General features: G+C 42.2%; 1 protein-coding gene across 3 annotated transcripts; it reads left to right on the top strand.

Annotated features, from left to right (window-relative positions):
- The first annotated feature begins 787 nt into the window (after positions 1 to 787).
- HAUS8 (HAUS augmin like complex subunit 8) lies at positions 788 to 13,790 on the top strand. 3 transcript variants are annotated; one of them, XM_053966066.1, is made up of 11 exons: positions 788 to 953; positions 1,079 to 1,182; positions 1,439 to 1,535; positions 2,356 to 2,469; positions 2,959 to 3,047; positions 3,659 to 3,730; positions 4,229 to 4,387; positions 5,227 to 5,368; positions 6,388 to 6,529; positions 7,279 to 7,423; positions 12,752 to 13,790. In XM_053966066.1, exons 1-10 carry the CDS (start codon positions 890 to 892, stop codon positions 7,397 to 7,399), a joined length of 1,104 nt encoding a protein of 367 aa, XP_053822041.1. In that variant the 5' UTR covers positions 788 to 889; the 3' UTR covers positions 7,400 to 7,423; positions 12,752 to 13,790. The 3 variants fall into 3 exon arrangements, with proteins under 3 accessions (XP_053822041.1, XP_053822040.1, XP_053822042.1); XM_053966065.1 differs by lacking the exon at positions 12,752 to 13,790 and having other exon boundaries at positions 789 to 953; positions 7,279 to 7,966; XM_053966067.1 differs by lacking the exon at positions 12,752 to 13,790 and having other exon boundaries at positions 789 to 953; positions 1,082 to 1,182; positions 7,279 to 7,966.
- Positions 13,791 to 13,970: the final 180 nt, after the last annotated feature.

Raw genomic sequence — 13,970 nt, forward strand, 5'->3', positions numbered from 1 at the left:
TGTCTGTCTGTGTGAGGCAGCGGGGGTGGATTCTTGTCAAAACCAAAGAACCCCAGAGCCCTGCTGGGCCGGGAGCGTCCCCGCCCGCCGCTGCGGGGGTTGTGGGGTGGCTGGTGCTGGATGTGTCAGAGCACTGCGGCCCAGTGGTTCACAGAATCACGGAATTGTTTGGGTTGGAAGGGACCTCTGGAGATCACCCAGTCCCTGCCAAGGCAGGGTCGCCTGGAGCAGATGACACAGGGACGCGTCCCTTCAGAGAGGGAGATTCCACATCCTCCCTGGGCAGCTGTTCCAGTCCTCGGCCACCCTCAACATAAAGAAATTCTTCCTCATGTTGAGGGGTTTCTCTTGTGTTTTAGTTTGCGCTCGTTACTCCTCGTCCTGTCACTGGGCACCACTGAGCAGTGGCACCATCCTCTGGATACCTCTTGGAGATATTTACATATTTATATAAGATTGATGGGATTCTCTCTCAGCCCGCTCTTCTCTGGACTAACCAGGCCCAGCTCCCACAGTCTCTCCTCATCATCTTTGTGGCCTCCGCTGGATTCTCTCCGGTAGCTCCTTGTACTGAGGAGCCCAGAATAGAGTTCACCAGCTAAAGCTACCTCCTACCAAAGGCCTGAGGCAAGGAGCACTTTTAGGGCCAGCCGTGCTGCAGGAGCAGCCAGAGCCTCCTTTATCGCTTTATTTAGAAGCGGCGCAGCCCCCGGCGCTCAGCCCCTGCGTTCCTCCGCGCCGCCAGGGGGCGCGCTGCCATCCCCTCACCGCTCCCGCCTCGGCGCGCGCATGCGCGCTGGTTCAAACGCGATGGCGGCTGGGGCGGCTCTCGGCTGAGGGGGAGCGACCCCTGCCCGGGCCCTCACCCGCCCGCCGCTGCCTCGGCACGATGTCCTCGGAGGGCAGCGGTGCGGCGGCGGCGGCCGGACAAGCGCCTAAAGTTAAGCGGAAAGGTAGCGTGGGGTGAGGGCGGACCTGCGCTGGCTGAGGCGGGAGCCCGGCCCGGCTGAGGGGGGATCCGACCTGAGGCGGGAAGCCTCGCGGTGGGCCCGGCTGAGCTCTCTTTGCTCTCTTTCAGCAGGACGAATCGTGCAGTCTCGCTACTTGCAGGTCCATAAGAAACACGGCAAGAAGACGCCGAGAGTGCCGAGCTCAGGCGTCGCTCAGCTAAAGACAGAAAAGGTGTGAGGGGCGGCTTGGACGTGTGGTAACGATGAAAAAAAAAATCACAATAAAACCCCAAAAACCGGGGGAAAACCGCCTCTGCTGGGGTTATGAGGGAGTTGTGGTGTGTTGCTAGGTGCGGGTTTGGGACTGTACTCGGGTGACTTGCAAAGCAGCGAGGTGCCCTGGGATTTAGTTGTGTATTGTCAGCATTTAAGTTGAAAGTAAGAGATTTCTGATTATGTTCTGTCTTAGATGTTTTCTTTATTTTCAGGATGTTTCATCAAGTTCCTCTTCATCAAATAGTTCTCTGCCGTCTGCTAGAACTAAAGCAAGATCGGTTGTCTCTCAGAAACAGGAAACTTCTGCTAGTAGGTTTTCCCAGTGTTTAAAAGCTATTCTTTTGTATTTCCAGCCTGTGAAACTCTTAACAACTCTAAGATACTGATATTTTGTCTTACTTGCATCACTGGCAGTTATTATTTGTATGCAAAGGAAATTAAGAAATTTGATGTGGGACTAAGACAAATCAGGTCCTGGCTGTGGAATTGAGAGATTGGGTCTTTCCTGCCTTCTGCACAAGGTTTTGAACAGTTCTTTTCCTATGCCCTCACCATTACTCTGCTTTTTTTATTTGATCTTTCTGCTAAACCAAATGTGACTGAAAATCTCTTGTCTAAAACCATCCATTTTTATTTCTTTTGTTATTACCAATGGTTCCTGTCTGGAATTACTGGTAGTCCTTGGTTGTCTCCACAGATATCCAGTTATTGAGACAAATTATTCCCTTGTTTTCAGTGAACTGGGACCTCAAAAGGTCTCACTTTATGGGGTCATTAGAGAGTGGGCTTTAGCCATAATAATCTTCCCTTCTGGCTGCAATTCCAGTTGGTAACTTTCTTTGGAGGTTCAAGAAAAATACGTTTTTAAGGCTGTTCATAGAAAACAGGTGCTCATTAGACATTGCTGGGAAGAGAGAGTGTTTCTGCCCAGCTCAAGAGGGGCCTTGTCCAGTGCAGCTCATCAAGGCTGGGGCCTAAGGAGCATTTCTCAGGTCACAGTGGGCTGTGCAGGGAGGGGTGGAACCAGATCAGCTTCCCTGGGCCTCTACAGCCTGGAGCTGTGAATTTCTGCTGAACCTAATGCTTCTAGTTCTGATTCTTCTAGTCTGCTAACAGCTTCTTTCTACAGGTGTTGACCTCAGCTCATTGAATCAGGGTGGTTTTGAGAAGGGTGACTTGCAGTCCACTTTATTAGATGAAGGGAAAATGAAGATACCAGACCTTGATATTTCTGATATTAATGGTAAATTTCCATTCATACACAATTTCTGTTTTTTTTATTTTTAAATGTATGTGCTGAAACTTGGGGATACGAAATTTTTGTGTTCTTGTATATTCACAAAAGGATTTTAAGCAGAGGTACTAAGACCTTTGGAGTTTAAATTAACCTCTTGATTTGTAGTATCTTTTGGGTGCTCTGCTTTTGTTTAAAGTCGGAAAAAGTAAAAATTAAAGTAAAAAATTGAAGTACTCTTGAGTCTTTGTTCCTATAACAGGTGGGTGTCAGCCCTTCTGAAAAGTGGATCACATTTGTTTATCACTTAAAGCTAAATGCTCACGTGATCCATATCTGCTCATGAGTATATCAGAGCTAGAAACACAGCACAGATCTTTCTTGCTGGTACACACAATAATTTTGAAATTACCTCTGCCTTTAATGAACCTGGTGGTCTACTGACTCACCCTATAGACCTCCACAGAAGAGCACACTGACTTTGTTGTTGTGATACAGATAAAAGTGACCCCAAGAAGAGTTCTTATTCAGAATCTGCTTCAGAAGAAGATTCAGAGACAAAGAAAATAAGTGGAGAGATTGATGAGGTGAGTCTCACTGCTTACATTGGTAAGGATATTTATTTTGAAATGAAGATTTTCTGTTTATCTTTAATCTTAATTACAACTGAGGTCCTGGGAGGATGTAAAGCCACCTTGCAGAAGTCACTTGTACTGCTGGCAGTGTTTGGTGTGTTGATCAGATACCTGGACACTGACCAGAGCTTTCCTTCCATTGTGGTAAAGAATCTGTTCCAATTATTGCATCTCCTCAGGTGGATTCTTCTTGCATTCCTGCCCATATTCTTTAATTATATCACATTATATTTAAGTATTTCCTGGCATTTTTGTTCTGAGAGCAAACATGATTCAGTCTAATATGAAGTGCCTTATTTGGGGATCTCATTCAATGTAGCACTGGAACTTCAAATTCTCTACCAGAATTATGGAAATCTGCTGAAAATATTATAAAAAGTGGTGGAACAAAGAGATGTATTTAATTAATGTGAGTATTTAAAAAACAAACTGCTCTCATTGAGCTGCCTGTTGGCAGTGATGATTCCAGGAATGAATTGGACTATTGGTAATTAATTTGACCACTGCAAAAACAATTGTTTAAATACCAAACTTGATATAAAATATTATTTTATTTTCTGAAGGAAACTGATACTTGTGATCTTATGGCAGAGCTGGAATCTGAGACACTACTTTTAACTTTCCTAAGAATAAAGGTGAGTTGGTTAAGTATTTGGTGTTTCAGATAGAATTTCATATTGAGGAATTGTTTAATTTCTTAAATGCTTCCTGACCTGTAAAAGTTAGATTTTTGTGACTGTATATCATTTGTAAAACCATAAGACTTGCTATGACAACTCTTAGAGTGGATTCAATGCCAGTTTATTAAGCTAGTACTGGTTCTTAGAAATTAGGGGGATGCAGAAGTTTTGGGAAAACTGAGTCTGTCTGGAGTTGAAGGTTGTCGCAGTGACTTTGTTCCCTTAGTGCTTAGTTCCCTGTGTGGGTATTTTCCTTTACAAAAAGAAGCAGGGGTGGGGCAAGAGTCTTGAGAGGATCTTTAACTCTGATTTTCTGTGCTTACTGTGTCAGGTGTCCTCTTCATTAATTGAAACTCTTTGGTCTGGTCTGAGGCTTGCATTTCTTTATTCAGAATATGTTAATTGCTCAAATGTAGCATTGCTTTAATTGTGAGTATTTTTGGGATGTAATAGACAGAAAAAAAGGTTGCCAAGATGGAGGAAAAAGCAGAAAAAAACTTGTTAATGTTGTGTGAAGAAAAGCGGAAACAACAGGAGAAGCTCTGGGAGCTGAAACGTGAAATTCTGCTTGAGGAGAGAGAGCAGAAGCTCAATGAAACATTAGACAGACAGGTAAGTTTTAATTAATACTTCTCTGATAGTTACACAAACTCAGTTATGAAGTAGTCCTTTATCCAGGGGAGATTTCTCTGTTTCTGTGGCTGGCAGGGGTGCATTTTTATGCATCTTAAAGGAAACAAATACCTCCTTCCTGTTGAGGCCTGCAGCACCTGAGCAGGTGCCCTTGTCACTGTTGAGTTGTCCCTGGTGGACAGGCAGGAAGGAGAAGCTGGAGCTCTTGGGCAAGGGCAGAGATTGCAGTGGCTGCCAGGGCAGGGTCTGGGTGATGCCCAGCAGGTGAAAGTACCCAAAACCACAGAACAACCCACACTTAGGCAACTCCAGTTATGGTTAGAGCTGTGATGCCACCCCTTAGAGGGAAGTGAACATCTTGTGTTGTTTATTTGCCTTGTTTGTGTGTGTTAGCCACGAGTAGTTCTGGCCTAATTGTAAGAAGACAGGCTTCTAATGAATAATTAATGTTTGAATAATGAATTTTCAAAACTGAATCTCTTTGCTTTTTAACAAATACACATTGCAAAAATTGAACAAATCTTTTGGAGAACATGCTTGTTAATTACAATCAAAGGATCTGATATAAAACCCTTTGCTGGCTATGTTGCCAATATCTCTGAGCTACAGAAACATGGGAATTGGCACTGAGGACATAGAGGAAAACATAATAAACAGTTTGATAGGATTTTTGTACCACAGACTTCTTAAATTCCTCTGTCAGTAAGCATTTCAGAGTAGTATTTGGTTTCATCATAAAGCATTTTTTCTAGTGAGCCAGGTGTGTAATTACAGAAGATGTGCTTTTGGAGAAGTGTTGTTCAGTGTGTCTCTTTCAGATAGAAGTGCTGTCTCCCCTCGTTGCTGTCTGTGAACAGTTTAAAGAGCAATACAAAAGCTTTGCAGCTTCCCTGGATGCTACGAGACACAAATTGCCCATAAAGAACATTCACATAGAAGGAGATAAGCAGACCTACCTTGGTATGAAAATTTATCAAATTAACTTTCATTTATAGTGGATTTATGCTAAAAAAAGCTTCTCACATTGTTACTGCTGCATCTGCCACTGGAGGAGCTTTGTGTGCTCTTAGAGCCTGTGTGGACACTGGGCTGCAGCAATAATCACATGTTGTGCTGTGTGTAATTCTTACCTCTGTTTAACCACTTAACACAGTTTTTTATCTTGCAGCAGAGAAGAAACGAACTTTTAAAGTTAGCTCAGTCTTCATATGCAGCTTCTTTAGCAGGTTTCTATGTATTTTAACTGTTTTCATGGCATTCCTCCCCCTTTGTTTTTCCTACTGGGTAAACAAGTTGCAGGAATGCTCTGATCTTTCTTGTTTCTGTGTTTGAGGGACAGAGTCACCTGGGCAGACTTGCTCATGTTTCTTGCAGAACTGGAGCTTAAATATTATTGTGTGCTGTCTTGAATCAGAGAATATTTAATAAATCAGTTCACAGATTTTGAATTGAAGTCTGGACAAAAAGTTGCATTTTTGAACTGCTGGTCTGCAGAAAATAAGATTCTTAAATCATTTACATTAATCTTGCACTTTAAGACAAATGCAAAACATTTATTGAAGAACTTAGAATTCTCGTGAGAAGACTAGAAAGGAATAGGTGCATTTTTTTGTTTTTGCATTTTGAATATTGAAGGAAATGGCTGAATAAATTTCATGGAGGGGGTACATGCCAACAGCAATGCATGAAACTAGCCAGGGAATTTTGGGTGTCTAAAACTTGTTTTTTCTCATACATTTCTCTTAAAAATCTGTGACATACTCTTATAGAGTTTGATGAGTGATTTTAATAGCCTGTTGCTGGTCACAACAGGGAAAAATAATTTGGCTTTCACAGTTTCACGGTGTTTTTGTGAAAGCTGAACAATATTTTTTTTGTAATCTAGTTCACCTGTCTCTGGGTTACTCCAGCTGATAATATCATGTATTAGCTGGTGCCACTCTCTTTTTTAATAATACCTTTAACTTCTCATCTTCCAGATGAACTGGGAAAGCAATTAATGATCACACAGGAGCTTCTGACACAAGTTATGCCAAACCACTCAGAGGATAGTGCAAAAGCACTTGGTGCACTGAAGGAGCTTCAAGAAGTGTCTCAGCAGCTGAGCAAAGGGCTTCAAAGGTATCACAACAATTGGGTGGAAAGGCTTGTTGACTAAATATTTGGAGGAAAATCTATAGCCCTTGCCAGAATATATCCAGAACTCAGGCTGGAGGAGGGTTAACTGAGGGTTTGGTAGCACTAGGTGTAATCCTCTTTGTAGCACTCATCTGTATTTCTGCCCCTGCCCTGCCTGCAGTCGCAGCAGGATGTTTGGGGTTGGGTTTGTACTCCAGGTGAACCACCTCAGTGTGCCATTCTCTGACACTTCAGTTGAGAGTTTCACTGAACAAGAACAGACTTGGTAAGTTTAGGTATGTAGGAGTGGAGAAACCCAGGAGACAGAAAAGTGAGCTGCAAAATGTCTTAAATAACAACCCTGCAAATGTGTCATCCTTGAGAAGGCACAAGGAACACAGAGGAGGGTTTTCTCCTCAGCTGTTGTGATAACAGATACAAAGCATCCCTGGGAGGTGAGGAAGAGATAAAGTATGACTAATGTCCTTCCCTTCCTTCATTGCCCCAGAAGAGATTAGAGTTAAAATCTTTGAAGATGAATAGACCATTAAGTCACTCATCTCTCCCCTCCTACAGACTGCCCCATCTCTCCTCCTAGTTCTTGCTTTTGAGAAGAAAATTCACATTTTACATTTGCTTTCTTCTGGTGGGGCCATAGTAGGAGAAAGATGCACATGTCCAGGCACGTAGTCTTTGGGCTAAAGCAGAGTTATTGTCCTTCAGGGTCACTGATTTAGCTTCATGTGTTCCAGGAGCTTCACAGATGTGCAGAACCTGTCCTTTGAAGCCAGTAAAGAAGTTTCTCTGCATAACCAATACGTGTGTGAAGAGACTCATGGAGTAGATGTTGTAAAACGCTGGTATTTCAACTGAGTTTCTGTATTGTTTTACTACTGGGTAGGTACTAACTCAAAGCCAGCAGAATTCTTATCCTTTTATTTCTGGTGTGGACATACTACTTGCCCAGTTTTTCAGTGGAGCCAGCAGCAGGGGTGCTCACTGATACAGGAATTGAATAATTGTTCTGCAGGCTGTCCCACTGGGAGACATTGCCGCTCGCTTTTAACGGGGATTTCTGTGACAGGTTTTTCATCCCTTTCTGCCCTGACAGTACTGAAAGGTAACTGATAAAAAGTGCTATTCCTGGCAAATCTGACCTGTGTGGTAATTACAGCCTGAGCATTGGTTGCTCGCTGAACAACTTCTGCAGGAACTCTGATTTGTCCCATATTTTTGGATGTGCTGGGTGGGTATAAAGCGCTTGTTTGGAAGGAGCCTGGTCACTTTTAACAAGTGAGAAGTTTTGGTAACGTCTCACTTGTTCTTTGCCTAATTTCCTTGTAAATAAATTATTGAAATTACAAATGCTTTTGTATAAATTTGACTCTTCTTTAAGGATTTTATTATTTTTAATAATAAAGACTATTCTCTACTGCTCTATCAGTAGCCTTCAAGTTTGAGTATGTTCACTGATCTCCTACAGCAGCTGTTGTTTCCATCTGGCCTTAGGGCTGATACTGCACAGTCCAGTGATGCACTTGTACACACCAAGTGGTCCCAGTGGTGAGCCATGAGCACCCCAAGTGCTGATGCCAAAGGATTGGGGATGGGGAAAGAAACCACAAACCTGATCACTGAATGCATGTGCTGTGCTAGGAACATGCAAGCCACATCTGGCATGTTTCTTCAACATCCTTTCCTTTTCTCTATGTGGAATGCATTTTTCTCTGGAAGATGTGCTGTAACCTGTATTTTTTAACCTGTGTGACCTCATTGTGGGATGATTTTTCACATTTCTCACTTAAGCTGTGTCTGTAAGGCTTTTTGGCCTACTCCTAAGATATCTGGAGTATTATCCTTGCACTCCTTCAGGTGCTGTTCAGGCTTTCTTCCTGGCACTATTAAAGGTCTAACTAGATTCTTGTCTCCTTTTATTAAAACTCAGGAGTAAATTAAGTAACTGGATCAGTAGATGTGCCACACCCATAAAACAAATTGTTCAGACCTTCCTTCCATTGTTCAGACCCTCCCTCTCTCAGTGTCATTTTTTTAACAGTAGCTTTTCTGTGAACTAGTGTTATTTCAGGATATCCATCTGTGATTTCTTTTTCCTCACAATATCTGTGCCTGGCAGTTCACCTGTGTGGCTACAATCCAGCACATCAGCGTGTGGATGGGTGCAGCTGCATCAAGCTCTGGGGCAGGAGCTTGAGCTGCATCCATAAATTTGACCACTGGATGGGGAACTTTGCCCAGCAAAGTCAGCTTGGCTGTAAATGTTTGGGCTGGTTAGTTCTGGTGGATGGAGATGTAGGTAGAAGGGCTCCAACATGATGAAACTGGTTTGGATTATTGCTGAGCTGTGTGTCCTCACACCTTTAACCTCTTTATGATCAGTGTGTCAATTCTGAGACTGAAAGTTGGGAAGGGTCGTCTTAAATAAGAGAGGAGAGGGATGAAATTGAAATCAATATTGTAGTGTCTTGATAATAATGTCTTTGCACAGGCATGTCAGAATGTCTTTCCTAGGATTCCATAATGATACACCTCGCTGATGGTCTGAAAAAGTATTTTTCTTTTAAGAAATACTTTTGAATTAAACCCATCCTTTGCAGTCAAGCGACTTTCCGCCCTTGAGATACTATTGGATGTGTATACCTACACCCAAACGTTACTTAAGCAACGGCCAGCAATGCAAATTTTCCCTCTGAAAAGCAGTGGAATGTTGCTGGTTCTCCCCCCGGGGAGGTGCTTGCTGTGAGCACAATTAGAGGCTGTAAATCTTGCGGGGGCAGTAGTTCAGCCCCGCTGCTGCAGGCGGCACTCGCTGCACTCGTTATCCTCCCACGAGGCAAAGGGGAGTCCTGGGGCTGAAGCCAAACTGCTGCTACACAACAATTCTGTGCCCGGGGATGTGCCCTCATTGTTTCAGAAGAATCAGAGGCATTAATTTCAGCATTCTGGCCATTCTTTAAACTGAACACTTGTGTAATTCTTTGTAGAAATGGTACAACAAGTGTTAGCTAAAGCAGCTCGGCCTCTCCAGGAAAGGGTTTTAAACTAGCTTGAACTGAGACTTTTTCTTCTTGATTTTCACGAATGTTCTAAGTGGTCCTGTTTTGGCTCTTTGCAGAAGTGTTTAAGGCTCCTCCACCTTGAAATAGCCACAGAATTGGCTGCTGTCATTTAACACTGTACAAACAACAACAAAGAACTGCAGAATCACTGGAGCAGGAGCTAAACAGATGTGACACCACTTATTTTGTATTTTCCACTTATTTTCTGACAATGTCACATGCTCTAAATCGGTTGGAATCCTAAACAAATTAAGGGCTCGTTTTATTTAGGTTATGTGTCTTTTTTTCCCCTGTGGAATTAGTAATGTTCTCCCTACTGTAACTTCTATCAATGTAGATTTAGTTTTGTTTTATCTGAACTTATGCAGTATTTATTACCTATTTATTAATGTTTTAGGGCAGAAGTTCGTGACCAGTTGTTAACATTCCTCTGTGTTAAGGTGCTTTTTTCGGGGGAAGGGGTATTTTTTTTCTTCTTCCAAAAACTGAAAGCAGTTGTGAATTGAGCCAGGTGAGTGAGCGCCTGGGAGGACGGGGGAGCCCAGAAATGAAGTATTTGTCCCTTGCAAAACTCTTGGTTGTTTAAGAAGAGATTGGCAAAGCTTTTAGGCTGGGTTTACCCTGCAGCTTGCCCTGCCTGGGTGCTGGTGTGTCTGGGGGAGCTGTGGTCACATTCTGCTCAGTGCCAGACCCTGACCACCAGCTCGGGAGGGCTGAGTCAAGGCATTTTCTTTTCTGTAATTCCTGTGCTCCCTGCAATGGGGGCTCCGGGGTCAAGGTAAGGCAGGATCCCTCCTGCCCAGGTTGCTCTGGGGTGGAGCTGCGGCTCTGGAAATCCCCGAGGTTCGTTTGTCCCCTCCCCACACCCCAAATCCTCAACTCTTTGTTCACATGAGCTGCAAAGGGAGCTGAGCCTGTGCTCATCAACAGCAAAGCAGCTCATGACCCCAGCAGATGTTTTTGCATTTTAAGCTAATGAGAACTTATTGGATTACTGCAGTCTTCCCTGCCTCGGAGTAAATACCACTTTGTTGGAGATCCGGAAATTCATACTGAATATGATAAACAAACTGCTGGCTGGGCTGGGATTGCCAGGACATGAAAAGAGTTCCAGGGCGGCAGAAGATCTAACAGCTCTGAAATGCACCACTGAGCCACACCAATTAAGAGCATTTCCAGTGATTATGTGAGCATTCCTGTTCAACTCACAGAAATTATTTTAGGTTGTTTCTTCTGCTGCATTTGTGTGTGGTCTGTACAGCAAGCATGAGGTTTGCAGAGTGGGCTCAAATGCCTCTGATCAGTTCCTTTTAAAATATTTCTGTGATAATGTATATGCAAAAACTGAGTTTCCTGCTAATTCAAGATCTTAAATTTTCTATGTTATGGTTGCCCCTTCAGATGTAACTGATTTTTTAATTTATATAGACAAGGTACGTTTGGAGATGGCCTGTAGGATATAAAAACTTAATCCCTTTGTTTAATATCTCTTGCATATGGGAGGTGGCTCTACTGTTCAGTCAGACTATACACAAATTGTATTTCACCAGTCATGTAGGAGCTGAGAAGAGAATTGGGAAATGATTTCTGACTAAACATCTGAATGACAGCCCCTTCTGATAAGCACAGTGCTCTTACTTCTAAATCTCCTCCATTTGAATGCTTTCCTAGTAATATTTCAGTCACTTTGTCAGGAATTAAAATGTTATTTTACTGTGAAAGATCAGACTCTCCTGTTGTATAGATGAATAATAACCATTTTTGACAGAACTATTTAATAATGATGTTCTCAATATCATTATCCTGTTATATGCTACTTAGATTACAGTCTTAGTTGGAAAGTGCTCTTTAATTATCCTTTCCTTATAATTTCTTCTGGAGATGTTTGTATTCCTGGGGAGCAGGATCAGTCTGGTTTCTGCCACTCTGTCTGGACTGATGTAGTCTCTGTTAAAACATTTTCCTCAGTGCTGGTGAGGTGCAGGAGTGTGGCAAAGCCTGGGACACTTACTTTGCAGTTATCAGTTTCTGCTTTTGCTATCTCTGTTTGGCTGTCACAGAAACACAAAGGGAGAACAAAACTCAGAGTTAAAGAATAGGTGTGGCTTTTTTACCATGAATATAATGCTGTAAAAATTAACTAAGGCCTTGTTCTTGTCTGGTGCTGTGTAATGACTGAAATGAATGTTTTTCCATTGGGAAAGGGGGAGAAATGTTTCTGAAAATTTATGACTTTTTTATTTTTCACCCACCTTCTACTGAAATCTAGTGTGTACAGGACTTAGCACAAAACTCAATGATTAATAGCCTTGGATTTAGTACAGTACCTTTTATGCACAATTCATACGTATTAAAATCTTTAAACAAGTGAGAATTACCTTTTATACCTTTGGATCTGATCATCTGAGTGACAAGTTAGTGACAGCACTCATGCTGAGGCAGTTAGCAAGGGCTAATTATTGATGGCATGGACCTACCACTTGTTTCCTGTGAGTTGTCTTACTGAGTTCAATCTGGCAATTGAGGTGGGGGGAAAAAGCAGAAGGATTCCCAGCTGTGAGTGGCAGTACTTGGAAATGATTATTTTTTGCTTGACAAATCCCTGTCTGATAATTTTCACATTGCAGTTTTTTTATGAGGTATTTTGGACATGGGAGAGGATTCCTTCTCTTGCAGGGTAATGATGAGAAGTGATCAGGGTGTGAATTAGATCCAGTCAGAACCAATACAGATGTATTCACACCTTGTTCCCTAAACCTCTGTCCCTCCCTCACCTTTCTGCCACCAGCATGGCCAACACCAATCCCCCACATGCTCTCAAGTGCCTGAGATTCCTAAGACTTTATGAGGAGCAGAATTACGTTTTCTGTAAACGAAATAAAAATCTGAGCTATGCACAGTGCAAGCGGGTGGGTGAATATGGCCCATAGATCTGACTGATGAATAGTTTTTATACATGAGCAGTTCTTACAGAACTTCCTTTTAACTCCTAACCATTACCAGATGTGGGTTGCAGGCGGCTGCTGGAATTCCAACACCTGTTGCATCACACTGAATGGGATTCATTTTGGCAAGCACAGAAAATTCCATTTCAGTAAGTAAATAGTTTGAAATTATATCTAAAGCCTCCTTTTTTTTTTTTTTTCAGACCAAGTTGATTCCAGCCTTATTTACAGGATTGCACATACCTTCATAATTAGAAGATGGTTTGCAATCTTCAGAGGCTGTAATTGCCTGAGATTTCTTGTAGTCAGTAAATACCAAATGGAAAATCTTCAATTTAGGAGAAATCTCTCCTTTAAAAGAATGAGCAATTCAAAAGGGCTGTATTCCACATAAGGGTGATTGCTATCTGTGCTCTTTGAGATGTAGAAATAAACATTTGTGTCTTATTCTGAGGGTGATGGACCTCCATTTTAGAACTGCACTTTGCTTCATTTATCAATCCATTGCTGAATCCTGTTGCTTGTTCTAAGTCCTTACCCAGAGCTTTTTCAAAGCTCTTTCCTGTGGCTGGCAGGATGGGTGTTTAGTGGCATTTTGTGGGTTTTTTTGGTACGTTCCCCATAGATCTCTTGTCTGATTACAAGTCTGTAATTAGCAATTTATGGTTTGCTCTAGAAAGATATGGATTGAGTGTAGAGGTAATTACTTAACATTTTGAAAGCATGATGCTGTTTCAGCCCAAATATACCTGATCTCTGCCATGCCATGGGAACAGCAGAGGTGCTCCATTTTCATTTTGCCTCCTTTAATCTTTAAACAAAGGATCCCAACATCCCCTGAAGTGTCACCCTGAGGAGAGGCTGGATCAGCAGGGCTGCTCTGCAGACAGGGAAGCACTGAGGCAGGCAGGGTTCTGTGTTTGTAGCTGAGAATAGGAAGAAACTGGGAAACAGTTTGGAGTTACCAGATTTTTTTCTTTGCTTGTTTCAGTTTGTCTCAAAAAGAATCCCCAAACAAGCAAACAAACAAACAAAACCTAAACCATTCCACTTTAATGTACTTTCTAATAAGTTCCTTCTCATAGTTCCTAGCTCATAATTTCCTTGGGAAGTGACCCCTGTTGTTCCAGAGTCTTATCTTGTCTAATTTGTCAAAAAGTGTTTGTTCTTTTTCTAGGTTTGTTCCATAAAAATGAAACAGTGCTGGTTTAGGATAGATTTAAGTAGAAAAATGTAGCCACATCTCACAGTGTTACCTATTATTAAAGATAATCTGAATTTATCAAAAAGCTACTGAGTTAGTGACTTTATTTTTAAGAGAAGACATCAAAATAAGCATAAGAGTTTCACACAAGATAAAAATCTAAGCACTATTTGTGTTTGTAAGCCAGGTGTATTGGGGAAAAATATGATCCAAACTAC

Source organism: Vidua chalybeata, chromosome 27, assembly GCF_026979565.1.
Source record: "Vidua chalybeata isolate OUT-0048 chromosome 27, bVidCha1 merged haplotype, whole genome shotgun sequence".
In the NCBI taxonomy this organism is placed as follows: domain Eukaryota; kingdom Metazoa; phylum Chordata; class Aves; order Passeriformes; family Viduidae; genus Vidua; species Vidua chalybeata.

Excerpts from the sequence above, each read along its gene's own strand:
- HAUS8 (XM_053966066.1), top strand. The coding sequence starts at position 890 with ATGTCCTCGGAGGGCAGCGGTGCGGCGGCGGCGGCCGGACAAGCGCCT. Across the intron at positions 954-1,078 it reads GCCTAAAGTTAAGCGGAAAG|CAGGACGAATCGTGCAGTCT; the intron begins GTAGCGTGGGGT and ends GCTCTCTTTCAG. Across the intron at positions 3,731-4,228 it reads TAACTTTCCTAAGAATAAAG|ACAGAAAAAAAGGTTGCCAA; the intron begins GTGAGTTGGTTA and ends GGGATGTAATAG.